Source organism: Solea senegalensis, linkage group LG9 (assembly GCF_019176455.1).
Source record: "Solea senegalensis isolate Sse05_10M linkage group LG9, IFAPA_SoseM_1, whole genome shotgun sequence".
NCBI classification, from domain to species: domain Eukaryota; kingdom Metazoa; phylum Chordata; class Actinopteri; order Pleuronectiformes; family Soleidae; genus Solea; species Solea senegalensis.
In genome coordinates, this window is record NC_058029.1 from 20483810 (window position 1) to 20498331 (window position 14522).

The window sequence follows — 14522 nt, forward strand, 5'->3', positions numbered from 1 at the left end:
GGAAAAATTTAGTTAAATTCAGAGTTTTTGTCCAGTCTGTGTCGTAGTGAAACAGTGGAGAGATTTATCATATGATTTATCATAGAGGGTGAAAAATCTCCTGTGTTTGCATATTAAAGAAATAGGTATTGTAAAAAGAGACATCCTCAAATGTACAGTGTGTAACATATGTGAGGGTTAATTGGCAGAAATGTAATAACAAGTTTGTATAAATGTAAAATTGTTTGATTTTCAGAGCCTTAGAATAAACCACAGCACAATTTGATCTCAAGTGGGCCGGAGTGGACCAATCAAATAATAGCATACTGCAATAACCTATTAGCACTCAAAATGTTTCCCTTTATTTTACATTGAATTAAGTATCTTTTCACAAAACATAATATGATCAACCTGAAATTTCTTGAGCAAAATAAGTGCAATTTCAACAGTATTATGCCTAAGTTTATCATTTATAGGTATTGGCAAGTGAAAAATTTAATATTTTACATTATGGCCCTGCAATGGACTGGCCAACTGTCCAGGGTGTACCCCGCTTATCGCCCGATGTAGCTGAGATTGGCACAGCACCCCCCGCGACCCTCTGGTGGAGGATAAAGTGGTAGATGATGACTGACATTATGTTTAGATTCTAATCAGAATGTGAAATTTTCACAAATTCATCCTGGGGGACGGATTGGACCCAGTGGTTGGTCAGCTCTGGCCTGTGGGCCATACATTTGACACCCCGACACTAGACTTTTTACTCTTTGCACCAGTATAGATTAAAACCATGTGTTTCCTCTTAAATATGAAGGTTTAGAAAAATACAACATGTGATGTTTATTATAATTGAACACAGAGGGGTGAGCTCTGCATTAAGGATGACTATACACCCAATTAGGTCCTTTAAGGCTCCATTCAGACCTGGTATAAAAATCCATCCTCACTGATCTGATCACACACGAGTGTTAAGACCTGTATGGGTGTTAATATGAAGTCTGAACAGGGTCTTTTGATCGATAACTAACCTAAAGAATTTGAATATAAACATTAGATTTGTTTGGGAATACTGCATGATGCTCCACTCCCGTCCAAATGCAGCACTGTGATATTGCACATCGCATGTCATGTAATAATAAACATGTTTGTAGTGTGTGGATGTGAAAGGGCTCACTGCTCTGCTATCATCTGAGCTGTACTGTGCACACACGCTCATAAAAACCATCGACACGAGGACTGCCCATAGCACAAAGATGTAAGGTGTTGACCGGCAGGCGGCCCAAGTTTAAACCCTTCCCAACCTTCATGTCACCCACCCCATAAAAAATCCTCTCTCCCTCCTTGTCCTCTACCTTGGCCAGAGTGAGGTGGTAGCGTGGGTTGTAGGAGTCCCTGTGGAGTAAGCCCTCCTTCCTGTAGGCTTCCTGCAGGCCACTGTTGAGCTGCTGGAGTTGCAGTTGAGGCTGGGGGCTCAGGTACAGCACCTTGCCATTGAAATGCTTCAGCTTCACTGGAAAGGTCACAGCCACTGGAGGGTTGCGATCGAAATGGGCAAACTGTCGCAGGATCTCCACAGCAGTGGCCACCTCAGCTGGGCCATGCAGCACCAGGAGGCACAGGGTGACATGAAGGCTGGAGGCAGTGTGCCAGTGAGAGGCAGAGGAGGGCAAAAGGGAGGTGAGCTCATCCTGGAGCTGCTGGAAACAGGAGAGGACAGCGGGAGTGTTGGCCCGGAACGTGATGAAGTGAGTGGGTCTTTTTTTTGGAGGGCGACCACCGTGTTTCTCTTCTCTCTGCTCCAGAGGTGCTGATGGATCCTGGCTAATGTCTAAGTCTCTGAGACCGCTCTGTGTGCAATAGAATAAAGAGAATCACTTAAACCTCAAATTCAACAGCACAATATATTTCAGTGTGAGCAGTGCAATACTCACTGAAGCATCTCTGTTGACTTCTCTGCTTTCTTGACATTCTTCCAAAGTCTCTTCCTCCCACTCTTCCTTTAGACTCACTTCTCCTTTTTGGGAGGGAGGCATTTCCTCTGAAGTCTTGAGGCTGGAATTAGAACAGATATGTGTGAACGTGAAGTGAAATAATGAATTCCCCAAGTTTTAATCCTGTCCTTGCCACTTTACCAAATATACAGTATGTCAAAAAATCAAGTATTCAGACATTATACATTATATTTTCAATATGAATCAAATATGATTTGTGAAAGGTTACAGTCATTTCTTTCCATCATCATTAACCATCATGTGTGCAGGTAAGAAAGTGTGGGTGCAGGTGGTTCATGACATGAGCTCTGGATAATGTCCAGAGAATTTGCCATTCCTACATGTTGAACACACAACAGGTTGTCTGGGTGAGTTGTGTTCATGAGAACAGGAGAATCTGCTGGAATGAGCATACAGTGGGCAGGCCACTTGTCCATTCACTCACTCTGAGTTATCCAGAGCTTCTCCTGCTCACATGAGCTCACTTGGATGTTATATGGAGATTAGACGAAGGAGCTGGCAGGAGAATTCTGCAGAATGACCAGAGTCAATTTTGCAGACATTTAAGTTGACACATACAGTCCCTCTGGACCATGTCTGGAGAATGTCTGGACTTGAGTCCATGTCTGAGAGCAGCTTTAGCGTTACAACAGTGATACCTAAATGTAAACAATCTGATATAAAGTCCTTTTGTAACTGTGCTCTGCACATGTGCGCTAACAACACTCTAATTATTTTTGCTTACTTTGCTCAATTGAGCTCAGTATGAACCTGTAGACCCTACAAATGTGAGTTTCTCCTATAGAGGAACTGTTTGTTCTTACTTAAGTTGAGAGGCTTAAACATGAACACCAGACCTATTTGCAGCCTCCATCACAACACATGTTCTCTGAGATTCCTGCTGTTCCTCAGCAGTGTTTCCGCCACACTTCAGAGCCGTTTGTGTTGAGTCAGGGCTTTGAATATTCATCTCATTCTGCTTCTCTTCCTCCAGATGTGTATTCTCAGTAGGAGTACACTCCCCAGTGTCACATTCCTCCTCCCCACTACCAGCAGGTGGCTGCTCCTCTGTTGTTTTAAGGCAGTCTTGTTGTGTCTCTTGGACTTCTGGTAAAAACAAATGCTTAAATTGAGTCAGTGAACACTTTGTCTTTTGTATATTTTGTCCATATGTATCTGGTTGTGTGTGTGTGTGTGTGAGGTGGGTTATGAAATCATTAAGGGCCCTCTCTTACCCTTTACTTCCTCCTCCTTTCCAAAGGGGGGAGCCAGAGATTGACCAGTGGAACCAAACACCCTGTCAGTTCTGGTGTGGCGGTCCCAGATGCGGTGCCCTCTGTAGGTGAAGTACTGGATCCTGTGTCTGGGCAGGGCCAGTTCAGATGAGTAATCACAGTCACAGGGGTTGGTGTCCCAGTTGAATTCACAGAAGGGACGCTCCACTACACCAAGGAAGCGGTCCAAATAACCCACTACAAATTCCGATGCATCCACTGTCGGGTCCCACTGGATACGAGAGATAACGTCATCTGCTGTTCTCATGCGGGGCTTTTTGTTCACCTCTGTGGCAGGATACGACATATAAAAAGGACATGACATGCTTATTGCAGGATCGTGATCAGGAAAGTGAATCAGAAAGCACAAAAGTTTCACTTGTTTCTCAAAAGTATGTTGTCATTGTCAGATGACTTGGGAAAAAAATCTAAATATGCAGTCACCTTTTCCATGATTGTATTCTTGCTTTTTTGCTTTGTTCCCTTTGCCTTTCTTCTTGTGTTGTTGTTCTATCTTTTTTCCATCCACAGTGTCATCCTGATCAGGAGACACTTCCCCTGAATCATCTGGTGATGGATCACTGAGAAATGACAGAAACAACATTGTGAACCTTGACAGATAGGGGAAATATGCAAAAATAAGTCCTAATTCCTTTTAAGTAGGCTTTTTATAGTTTATGACCATTATGTAGCAACTGCACTTAGTCATGACTCAGAGTAATCCTCTGTCTGGGAAGTAAAATGAGTGACAAGTCATATAGATTCATCTTAGAAATTAGATTTTCATATTGAGGCAGACCTGCTTTTTTGCTGCAATGATTTTTTTTTTTTTAATTAAAAGAAATGTTATGTCGAGAGAGATATTATTTAAAATATTGAATTCATTTTTTGTTCAGTTGGTTAGTTTGTATGAGTGAGTTTGGGAGAACAAACCTATGAGACAGGCGACATCGTTGTCCAAAATGACACTTTCCCTTCAGGAAAAACTGGCACACTTTCACTCCATCCTGTTCCCCTTCTGCCGATTCTGTGACTGCAACAGAGGGAAGGTCAGGATGAAAGCAAAAGTAAGAGGAGAGGACTTTCAGTGATGAAAGCCTGTTAAGAACGTCTGATCCATGTGAAGTTACATTATCAAGAAATGTGTTGAATTCAGGATGTTTACATAATCACTCAGCAGGTGATATCTCGGGTCAGTTCTAAGGGAAAAAAAAAAACTCTACTGGAATAATCTTGTACATCTACAACATCATTTCCCAACACATCACTCAGTGCCATGACCCCGGCTGTGAGACAGTAGGAGTGTAAGTTGTGTTCTTACTAACACTGGAAAAATATACTTACAACAGAGTGGCTGGACGTTCTCAGTTTACGTAATCCAGCAAACAGGATTAATACAAATATACATTTCTGAATTTTACGTGAGATTTATTCTTTGAGCACCAACTATTCTTCTCCTGTTTTCTGCTACATATGCTGAGTTATATTAGACAATTTCATCTGAAATCACTTGGCTCATGAATGTGGCATATCAAACTTTAACCTTCATTAGATTTATTTATATTAAAATGTCATCTCAAACATAGGGCTGTACAATTTGAGTAAAATATGTAATGGGCATTTTATTCTGACATATATTGCGTTTGTCACTTGAGTTGCTTTCGACTACTTATTATTATAGATTCAAAACAAGATGGAGCATTACCACATGGAAAGAACATACTTCATGCTAAGAGGTAACAATACTAACCCCCACACCACCATGTGGTCCCAGGTGTGATATTACACCAATCAATTCAAATCTTGAAAAATAAACAAATGATTAGCGACCAAAAATAAGCTACAAGTGGAAACTTTGTACAGTCATTCAGCAGAAATGTCCTGTTTCCTGTTTTCCTGTTGTAAAACACAATCATTCCGCTCTGAAGAGTATAAATTATCCAACAGGTGGCAATGACTTGTCCAAGAAGACTCAAATGTCAGCCAAATAGTTATGATGTGGTTGCCTGTGAGCTCAAACACATACCACACATCACACAGCTCTATTTACAGATAGGAGAACTGAATGTAACTTACTACCCAGATCTTTTAATTATTAACTGTAATATGTGTCATTCCTCTGACGTAGCACTGCCTGGCACAAGCTGCTCAGAACATTGGCAGCCTGTAAAGTGGGCAGCAGGAGTCATGAAGGGAGTCATTGAACTGTTATGGAAATAACATATTGTTAACCAGATAAAAGCTAAAATTATAACACTGTTGTTTTCCATTTTAGTAAGGCTTTTTAATTTTAGGTAGAGTAAGGGGAAGAAGTCAGCAAATCAACTTCTCATACTAGACGTGGAGGTCAGAGCCAGTACTCATGGTGACTGACTCACTTCCTGAGTCCAGCTGAGCAGGCAGACATCAAGTTCAAATATCAGCTGACATTACAGCAGTTGGCTCACTCTTTCAAATAATGTCAGAGGCGCCACATGATAAGATGATCAAGAACTTACCAGAACTCAACTTGCTCACAGTAACACAGAAATGTACAACAGACCTCCTCTAAGTCAGTTACTTCGAAAAAAATTTTAGACTGACTGCAGTAATTGTAGGAGTTAAAGCAAGATTGTTTTCATGTGTGACCTAATGCATTTTTCTGTGTTCAACCACACCTTCAAAAACCGCAATATTTGAGAAATACTGTTTGACGTGAGTGTAAAATCTGAGTGATTCAACGAGAGTTACCTGCAGTGGTTTTTAAAGAGTCTTCACCTGGGTCTCCTGCCTCAGGAGTGGGTGTGTCTGCCAGGTGGGTCCCCTGATCCATGTGTTTCTCGGGTGAATCTAAAGGCACCTGTGATCCCTCTGATGCCATGGTCACGCACCTGGTTTGTTTAAAGTATGTGCTAGTTCAGAAAATGCGATCTCTGCAATTTTCTCTGTGGTGTTTGCTTCTGTGACCACACCTTCACCTTTGTTTCAACTGACACAGGATGAAAAAGTCAAACCAGACACTCCTAGCAACATGTGGACAACATAATTTATCAACACGATCTTAGCTACTGCGGAAGTAGAAGGCATTTGTTTTAACAGTGTTCCCTCTCTTATAAACATTCAGTTATTCAACAACAACAACTGAAAGGAACCTAATCATCCCACTTAGGTAAACAAACAAACACACGACACAATAACCACGTCTTTTTGTAAAAGAGAAAGGGAAATACCAACCGTATTAACCGGCGTTTATGCTATCTTCCCCGTGTGTTGCCCGGAGAGAAGTATGGGTACTGTAGTTTAAAACAAGAAGCTGACAATGGCAAAGGGTAATGTAGTTTTTTTCTTTCGTAGAAAATACGAATCATTCAAACAGTATTTCTTTATGTTACTCAGTTAAATATGTTTCCTATGCTATGTAAATGTATGTAACAGATTTAATCTTTATTGTTAGAACCTCGATTGAACACACGAGTCTGTTTAAAATCAACGTTTTCTTTAAAAGGTAAAAAGCTGTTGCAAATGCTGCATTCAAGTTATGTTGTTAAGACTAATGACCACAGTGAGGAAAACCGCCAGCCACTGATCAATAATTCCAAATTTTATAGAATATATACATATGTGTGTAATAGTTTTTATTTGAAAACCAATTGCTACACAATAGAAAACAATAAATGATCATTTGTATTTCATATAACGAGAATGCTGGCGCTATGGGCGAACACTGGCCTGCCCAGTTCTTTCCCACCCTGCTAACGTATTTGAATGCAGCACGACGGCGCTTGAGCGCGTGATTCTGCTTCACGTGACATAATGTTGTTGTCAGTTAGCCGTGCAGCTTTAGCTGCGTGTAAGGTAACCGGGAGGAAAAAACTGTAGAAAACACACAACCAAGAGACACTTACCTCTGGAAATGGACTAATTTACTTGCCTATTCTGTTTTTAAGGAATCGTTTTAATATGCTGCTTTATGTATGACGGGTTATTGGACCAGAACACGACGGGACTAATGAATGTTCTGTGAAGTAGCCTTGAGCTCCAACCATTTGTTGAACCTGGGTCTGTCCTAAATTCAGTTAAAGGTAAGAACGACTCTGTTGATGTCGTCAATAAAAAGGTATTAAGCGTTCACATGTAAATCGTACCTATCCGGTATAATAAATAATGTGCTAACATGTTCTTTCGCAGATGAATGCCCTGGTGGCTCTCTGCCACTTCTGTGAACTCCATGGCCCTCGAACACTGTTCTGCACCGAGGCACTCCACCCCCCATCCCCGTCCCCTTCATCTCAGGCTGGGATCCCTGCACCTGGGGATAGGGACAAAGATGGTGACCGGGAAGGCGAAGGGCTGACCATGAGAGCCAACAGCTCCGCCACACAAAGAGGAGAAATGTGCGAGGTGAGCAGAGCAGTGTTGGGGAACGCTACTTTATGAAAGTAACTTATTACATTACAAAATGGACCATTTGCAGAACAGCCATTTTGACTGTCACAGGTGTACATAATTAAAATAATGATGGCTGAGTTCCATTTAGCTTTCTGTCCATACTTTCACTCTGAACTTATAAGTAACGTCAGTGCTCTTCCTGCTTAAATATGTCAAGACAACAGCTTCAAAGGCATCTTGTCTTCTGAGAAATGTAAATGCAATTTGCTTTACCAAAAATAAACAAAATAAAAAGCTTGGTCCATATCCATGTTATTTTACTATGTACCTCATAGTACATAGTACTGTGTACCTCAAGCCGGGAGTCTCTGCAAAAATTTCATTATGTCCTCATAATGACAATAAAAACTTCTTGAATCTTGAATGTTCATAATACTCAACAAAGTTAATAGTTGTTTTAAAAAAAAATAATAATAATTTTTATAACAATAATAAAATCAGTTTGTTAATTAGAAATTAATTAAACCATGAAACCATAGCAAGCAGCCAGGTCTGTCTGTCAACAAGTAAGAGATAAACAGAAATAGTCAGACTTTGTGGCAGAGTTTCTTGTGGCAAAAAAGTACAAGAACATATTTTTCAAAAAGTAATGATGGATACGTTTTTGAAAACAAAACGTAACAACTGAGTATCTAACATGTTTGGTTACTCCTTTCATTCAAAAATAATAATAATAGTTTAGTTTTCTAACTTATCAGACAGACATTTGTAATGTGACACATATTTGCAAGGTCAATCATCTCAATGTTTTTTTCCTCTTCTCCTTGACTTGTAGGGATGTCGATCACTACCTGCGTCTCACCCAGGCTTTGTGAGCATTGATGATGAAACGGGCATACGCTTTCTGAGCCACCAGCATCCCAGACAGCCACAGCTTTTCAGCGTTGTACGCCAGGCTTGTGTACGCAGCCTCAGCTGTGAGGTAAACGGTGACTTGTGTTTGTGTATAAGTCACACAACTCCTGCATGCAAGTACAATTGTTAATACCTTTTTTCTTTGTATTTGCTTCCTCCAATGTTCTCTTGTTCTGCAGGTGTGCCCTGGTCGTGAAGGGCCAATTTTCTTTGGAGATGAGCAGCACGGTTTTGTGTTCTCTCACACCTTCTTTATCAAAGACAGCTTGGCCAGGGGTTTTCAGCGGTGGTACAGTATTGTCATGGTAGCCATGGACAGGATCTACCTTATCAACTCTTGGCCTTTTCTTTTACGCCACCTTAAACTCACTATACAGAGCCTGCAAAGCACTGCCCTCAAGGTAGACACCCAATGACCTTTACTGCTGTAGACTTACCAAGACCAATATTTCACACTAGAATTCAGATATTAACCATGTAACATTTTTGGTATTGTTTCCTGCATCAGGTATTTGACAGTGAACAAGGAGTTGGGCCTCAACGAGCTGTGAGAATGAACAGTGTGTTTTCACCTGCAGTTTTCCCTCACCAAAGAAGCGGCAACGCAGCCCGATCACTAACTTCTCTTACTCAGCATCCCAACCTCTGGGCAAGCCTGCACTCCTCCTTTAGCTGGTGAGTCACTCCCGCAATGACATAACATGAGGTATTCACCCATTTGGATTTGCTTATGTGTGTTTTTATCTTATTTTCAGGTTGCTGAAGGCCTGTGGCAGTCGTCTGACAGAGAAATTGCTTGAGGGGGCTCCTACTGAGGACACACTTGTGCTTATAGAGAGACAGACAGGTAGACACACTGAATAGTTAATCTGTTGCACAGTGCTTTGTATTTACACCTTGTAAGCCCTGTAAATGGGTCAAACTGAACACAAAAACACTGTCAGCTGACAATTTATCAGACAAAAGATACATTATCTACCTGGGCAACGCTTCAGCATGTCTTGTCTTGCAGGCAAGATTTCGGGTTGAGGGTTGTGTTAGCATATGCCAGTGGCCCCCCCCCCCGGCATATGCCATGTGTTTGTACAATGTTTCCGGGTTTATCATCAGTGTGAAAATTGTTTTGTGAAATAACCTTTGCCAAATCAACAGTGAATCACTGCTTTTCCAGGCAGGGTTTACAAAATTCTTAGTAAGTATTTAATCTCCCATACTGCCAAGTCTACTATGAAATTACAATATGTTATTTTCTCGTATTCTTATTTTTATTAAATAACCTTTTTCTTTAGCACTTTTAAGAAATCACGGCCTCGAAGTGTAATACACATTAAATAAATGACAATAATAAAGAGTTTCGATTAAGAAAAATAGGCACATAATTACAAAAGAAATAGGATTTAACTAATATTTTCAAAGATTTTACACACCGCCAACTTGTATTCACAATAACCTTTTAGAATATTATTATATTATTATTTCCTGTCGAACTGACTGTATGTCACTACCTGGTTTTCAAAAAGGCAGCCTGTCACTTATATTTTAGCAGAAGTTGTGAGTGATGCTCTGTGCATAGAGTCCGTTCCCAAGGTTTCAAAACATTTTCTCATCGCTGTTTGTGTTTTGTTATCTTTCTGTGTTTCATACAGAGCAAGAGGAGGAAATGAGCTGCTGGGAAGGTGCAGATGGAGGAGTGTCAAAATCACAGAGGCACCAGTCAGGCAGTGAGCTGGACCATGATTTCCTGTGTGATGAGGCAAAGCTAGATGAATTATCTGGTCCAAAATTTAGGTCACTGCGACACTTGAGACAGGTAAAGTGACTTTTTGTTTTGAATATTTACATGAAATGAAGGGTAATCCAGTAGTGAGAAAAAATAATTTAAAAGATAATTTAAGTAATTCGATATGAAAAATCTTTCTGTGGGACTGTCAAACCTCTCTGCAGGTCCTCGGGGTTGCTGAGTTTCGGCAGCTAGCGTGGCATGTGCTCATGGGAAATCAGGTCGTATGGAGAGGAGCACACCCCACACTCATCCAGTCAGCATTTATAGTTCTCAAGGTATTTTTGTTACTGCATACAATTCTGCCTCAGTGAGAAATATACTCTACATTTATGAAGATGTCACTTGTCCCAGGAATCAGGTGTTGATAACACATTATTTAGCTTTGTAATAATAGTTTAATATTGTCATTAGTTAAATGGACACTAGTATAACACACACATACATTTTTCTAGTCATATAGGGCTGCAGCATGTGATTGTTTTATAAAATATCAATCATAAAATGTTGATCATTGTTTCCCAAACAATTACATAACATCATCAAATGTCTCCAAATATATTCAGTTTAATGTCTTAGAGGAATAAAGAAACCAGAACTCACTGTTTGATATTATTGAAGAAGCTCACAAGCAAATGATAAATTGATTATCAAAACAAACTTACTTCATGTTGTCATGGTTAGATTGCCTCTGAAATGTAAACCATAATTAGTACAAATGTCATTCTAAGATGATAGCATAATAATATAATAACATTTATATATTACCACATTTTAATGTAGTCTCTGTCCTAGACCTTTTTAAAGTGTTTTTTGTTAACATCCAACTCTTGCCTGAAGAGATGATTATTCAAGCTTCCATGACACACCCTAAAATGTTCCTTGCCTGTACATGTTTTCTCACCCACATTTCTTTGCTATATACTCAAAGGAGATCTGTTTAATCAGTTTAAATGCTGTTGTGTTCTTCTGTTCTGTTACCTAGGATCATTCTGATTGTGTTTAATTAATTTTTTTTATAATGATTGTTTACAGTTTCACTGTAGGCTTTCTGTTACTTCTCAGCAGACTTTTTTTAAGAATAAGAATTAGTTATTTTTGCACACACACCAATAAGTGATAGTTATTTGACCTCATTGCATGCATTTAACCCATCCTTACACACAAATCGGGCAGGAGTAGTGGGCAGCACCTGTCTCTGCCCGGGGAGTAATGGGGGATTGGGTGCCTTGCTCAGGGGCCTTGCTGATCTAACAGGCGACCTTACAGTTATGAGCACAATTAATTTCATGAGACATGCATGGGCTTTTGAAATGTCATAGCAGGAAAAGCACTGAGGTTAGCATGAACAACAGCTGTGCTCCATACAGTAGTCTCACTAAGCTATGATACTGAAATTATTTGGGGTTTTTTCTACTGATACATATAGAAATGTTATGAGACTGATCTCATGCTGTGTCATCATTTGTACACATGGCCCACCCACTGGCTTATCTTGCTTTATCTTATCTGTCTGCACTGGGCTTTAAGAGGCTCTCTATATTGACATTTATCTGCCTTTCCTGGTTCCACCTGTCAGACCTTTGTGGGGATTTTTTTTTGTCTTGACAAATAGAAAGAGAACTGTTGTTTCATTTCTTGTGGCTCCATTGTGCTGTGTCATGATGCAAGATGTGAATATTGCAGTTTTAGTTTCAGAATTGTGAAGAAGTGGAAACATCCTGTGTGGGTGCGCAGGACAGCTATTTTTAACGCTGACTTATTTTGCCACATAGATTTCTCTCCATGCTACCATACCTACCTGCATCTCTGTCCTTTCTCCAATTAGTCTTTGCTCCCTGTCGGCTGTGTGCGTTCTGTGCCATACAGCACTCAGTATGAGGAGGCCTACAAATGTAACTTCCTGGGTCTCAGCCCAGATGTGCCCATTCCAGCCCATGTCAGCTCCTCAGGTACAAGAAAATCACCACAGGATGAAATTTCAACATGCTGTTTACACTATGTTAATTTTATCTTCCTTTTTATTTTGTCCCGTAGAGTTTTCGGTGCTGGTGGATGTCAGCACAGAGAGAAGTAGTCAGAGCTCATCTGTAGGAGATGAAGATATATGCTCAGTTTTTCATTTTACCATCAGCAGTGCCAACACGCAGCCCACAGACAAGGGTGAGGATTTATACCTCAATATAATCATATTCATCTTATGTTGTGCTTTCATGTATGCTGTCATATAACGGAAATACATCATACCTAGTCATTTGGCTATAATTGTAAAAGCAGAGAGTGCATACACCTAAAAACTTAGTTCAATAACCGATACATTTTTAATTGTATAATTTTATTCAGACATATACACATAGTTATGATTAGTAAGTGTCAGATATTCTTCTTGTTTGCCCTTTTAGGAAAAAGTATTCCCAAGATTGGATGTACTATGCTGAAAATATCTGAAATGATTTGTTTTGCCCTCAAGCCTGTTTTCTACCAAGTGTCAGTCTAATCTGTGGGTTGATGGATGGATGGATGGATGGAAGGAAAGATGGATAGATAGATAATGATGATTACACGATGAACTTGATAAACCATGATAAAAAAAGATTGACTGAATCTTTGGACTTTTTTCAGGCCCAACGTTACTCACCAAGCTTGAATTAGCTCTGTCAAACGAGAACTTGTCTGTGGACGTCGTATCTCACTGCCTGCTGTGTTTGAAGGAAGAGTGGATGAAGTGAGTAAAGTTCCCTCACTCTTCACAAAGATTACTTGGTGTTTAACTAAGGCTTCGTCCTTTTAATTTCCTTCTTATAAGTGCAGTCTCATAGCTACTTCTTGTTCTTTCAGTAAAGTGAAAGTGCTGTTCAAGTTCTCTAAAGTGGACGGGCGAGGGAGGGAGGACACACAGAGGGTTCTGACCCTCCTTGGTGCCACAGGACCTGGCGAAGAAGACAATGTCAGGCTCCTCAAGTTCTGGATGACTGGACTCAGCAAAACCTACAAGAGCCATTTAATGACAGCTGTCCGGGGAGGGGAGAGGAGCCCCAGCCAGTGACAAAGGGAAGAGGAGGAGGAGGAGGAGGAGGAGGAGGAGGAGTGAGCACAGGGTAAAGAAAAGGGAGATGAAAAGAGAGGTACATACTAAAGACAGAAAAGCAACAGCAAGAATGTGTTTTATTAACTGTTTGAGACTTTTTGTAAAACGAAAGACTATGAATGGATGACAGCTTAAACTCATCCATTATTCTCTGAAGTAATGAGAAATGTTTCATGTGTCTAACCCTAATTTTTTATCCTGCACAGATTAACTCTCAATAAGGATGTATGAGGGCTTTTATTTGTCAAAGGGAATTATTGTAGAACACCTACTTATTTGTAAAGTTTCATTTATTTAAAAAAAAAAAAACACTTTGCACTTTGTTTACTCTTTCACGGAATTTTAAAGGGAAATAAATTAATGTGAATGGTGAGCTGGATGTCCTCTTTTTTTTCCACAAGTAGCTCCATCTTGTGGTGAACAGGAAGAATCAAGGAGGATTACAGTGAAGTCAGGAAAGCAGCATTCCTCTGCCAGTTCCCACTCTCTTTCAGCCAACAAGTGTCAAGTAGTGTAAGACAACACTTGCCAGACTTACTTATGTCCTGAAATGTACGGAAACGGTTGTTTGCATAATAACTTTACCTCAGTACACCCGGCCACATCAGCAGGATTTCTGCCTCTTAATGACCCAGTACACACTGATCCATTAAAGAACTGTTTTTCCTGTGCCACAGTTATGTGAGCCTGTTTATTTGCTGAAGTTTGCAGACGTCAGTCAATAAAATTCAGCAACATGCGGCTTTGTTTAAATTGAGGGTCTTAATTTTTTTTTCCCACTATGACCTTTACCTGTGCAGTGATTGTGTAAAACCTCATGTTCCAGTCCAAATTAAAGAAAACACTGAGTTTGTAAATATTAGGATCCGAAAGGAATTTGGCCACTCAGCGTTGTGAGTGTTGCCTAACAGAGTTTATTTCATTATTTATATATTTTCAAGCTTCTTGACATGTAACTCAAATCTGGATTTCATTTTGAAAGTTTCACAAACATAATTTGCAGCAGCGCCGCAAATTAGTTACATATTTACTTCCCCACTCTGCAAGTGATGTATGAAACAGGAAGACGGCACAGTGACTGGATATTTATTACTGTCTTTAAGACATAGTGGAGGTGAAGAAGTTTG

At 40.1% G+C, this 14522-nt stretch overlaps 2 protein-coding genes across 5 annotated transcripts; one reads left to right on the top strand and one right to left on the bottom strand.

The window, feature by feature from the left end:
* Window positions 1–612: 612 nt before the first annotated feature.
* leng9 (leukocyte receptor cluster (LRC) member 9) lies at window positions 613–6532 on the bottom strand. Of its 3 annotated transcripts, none has more exons than XM_044033183.1 (8): window positions 6458–6532; window positions 5975–6114; window positions 4178–4277; window positions 3689–3825; window positions 3206–3532; window positions 2828–3077; window positions 1911–2031; window positions 613–1826 (listed from the first exon to the last, which is right to left on the bottom strand). In XM_044033183.1, the coding sequence occupies exons 2-8, from the start codon at window positions 6102–6104 to the stop codon at window positions 1164–1166; spliced, it is 1728 nt and encodes a 575-aa protein (XP_043889118.1). In that variant the 5' UTR covers window positions 6105–6114; window positions 6458–6532; the 3' UTR covers window positions 613–1163. The 3 variants fall into 3 exon arrangements, with proteins under 3 accessions (XP_043889118.1, XP_043889120.1, XP_043889119.1); XM_044033185.1 differs by having other exon boundaries at window positions 5975–6212; window positions 6458–6509; XM_044033184.1 differs by lacking the exon at window positions 6458–6532 and having other exon boundaries at window positions 5975–6451.
* Window positions 6533–7016: 484 nt separating this feature from the next.
* On the top strand, window positions 7017–13768 carry flcn (folliculin). Of its 2 annotated transcripts, XM_044035033.1 has the most exons (12): window positions 7019–7305; window positions 7412–7624; window positions 8448–8594; window positions 8707–8928; window positions 9036–9202; window positions 9283–9374; window positions 10174–10337; window positions 10472–10585; window positions 12136–12259; window positions 12345–12470; window positions 12930–13032; window positions 13146–13768. In XM_044035033.1, exons 2-12 carry the CDS (start codon window positions 7412–7414, stop codon window positions 13351–13353), a joined length of 1680 nt encoding a protein of 559 aa, XP_043890968.1. In that variant the 5' UTR covers window positions 7019–7305; the 3' UTR covers window positions 13354–13768. The 2 variants fall into 2 exon arrangements, with proteins under 2 accessions (XP_043890969.1, XP_043890968.1); XM_044035034.1 differs by lacking the exons at window positions 12930–13032; window positions 13146–13768 and adding an exon at window positions 12548–12921 and having other exon boundaries at window positions 7017–7305; window positions 12345–12493.
* The last annotated feature ends 754 nt before the right edge of the window (window positions 13769–14522 follow it).

Excerpts from the sequence above, each read along its gene's own strand:
- leng9 (XM_044033183.1), bottom strand. The coding sequence starts at position 6,104 with ATGGCATCAGAGGGATCACAGGTGCCTTTAGATTCACCCGAGAAACAC. Across the intron at positions 3,078-3,205 it reads AAAGGAGGAGGAAGTAAAGG|AAGTCCAAGAGACACAACAA; the intron begins GTAAGAGAGGGC and ends TGTTTTTACCAG. Across the intron at positions 1,827-1,910 it reads AAGTCAACAGAGATGCTTCA|AGCGGTCTCAGAGACTTAGA; the intron begins GTGAGTATTGCA and ends TATTGCACACAG.
- flcn (XM_044035033.1), top strand. The coding sequence starts at position 7,412 with ATGAATGCCCTGGTGGCTCTCTGCCACTTCTGTGAACTCCATGGCCCT. Across the intron at positions 8,595-8,706 it reads TACGCAGCCTCAGCTGTGAG|GTGTGCCCTGGTCGTGAAGG; the intron begins GTAAACGGTGAC and ends CTTGTTCTGCAG. Across the intron at positions 9,375-10,173 it reads GCTTATAGAGAGACAGACAG|AGCAAGAGGAGGAAATGAGC; the intron begins GTAGACACACTG and ends TGTTTCATACAG.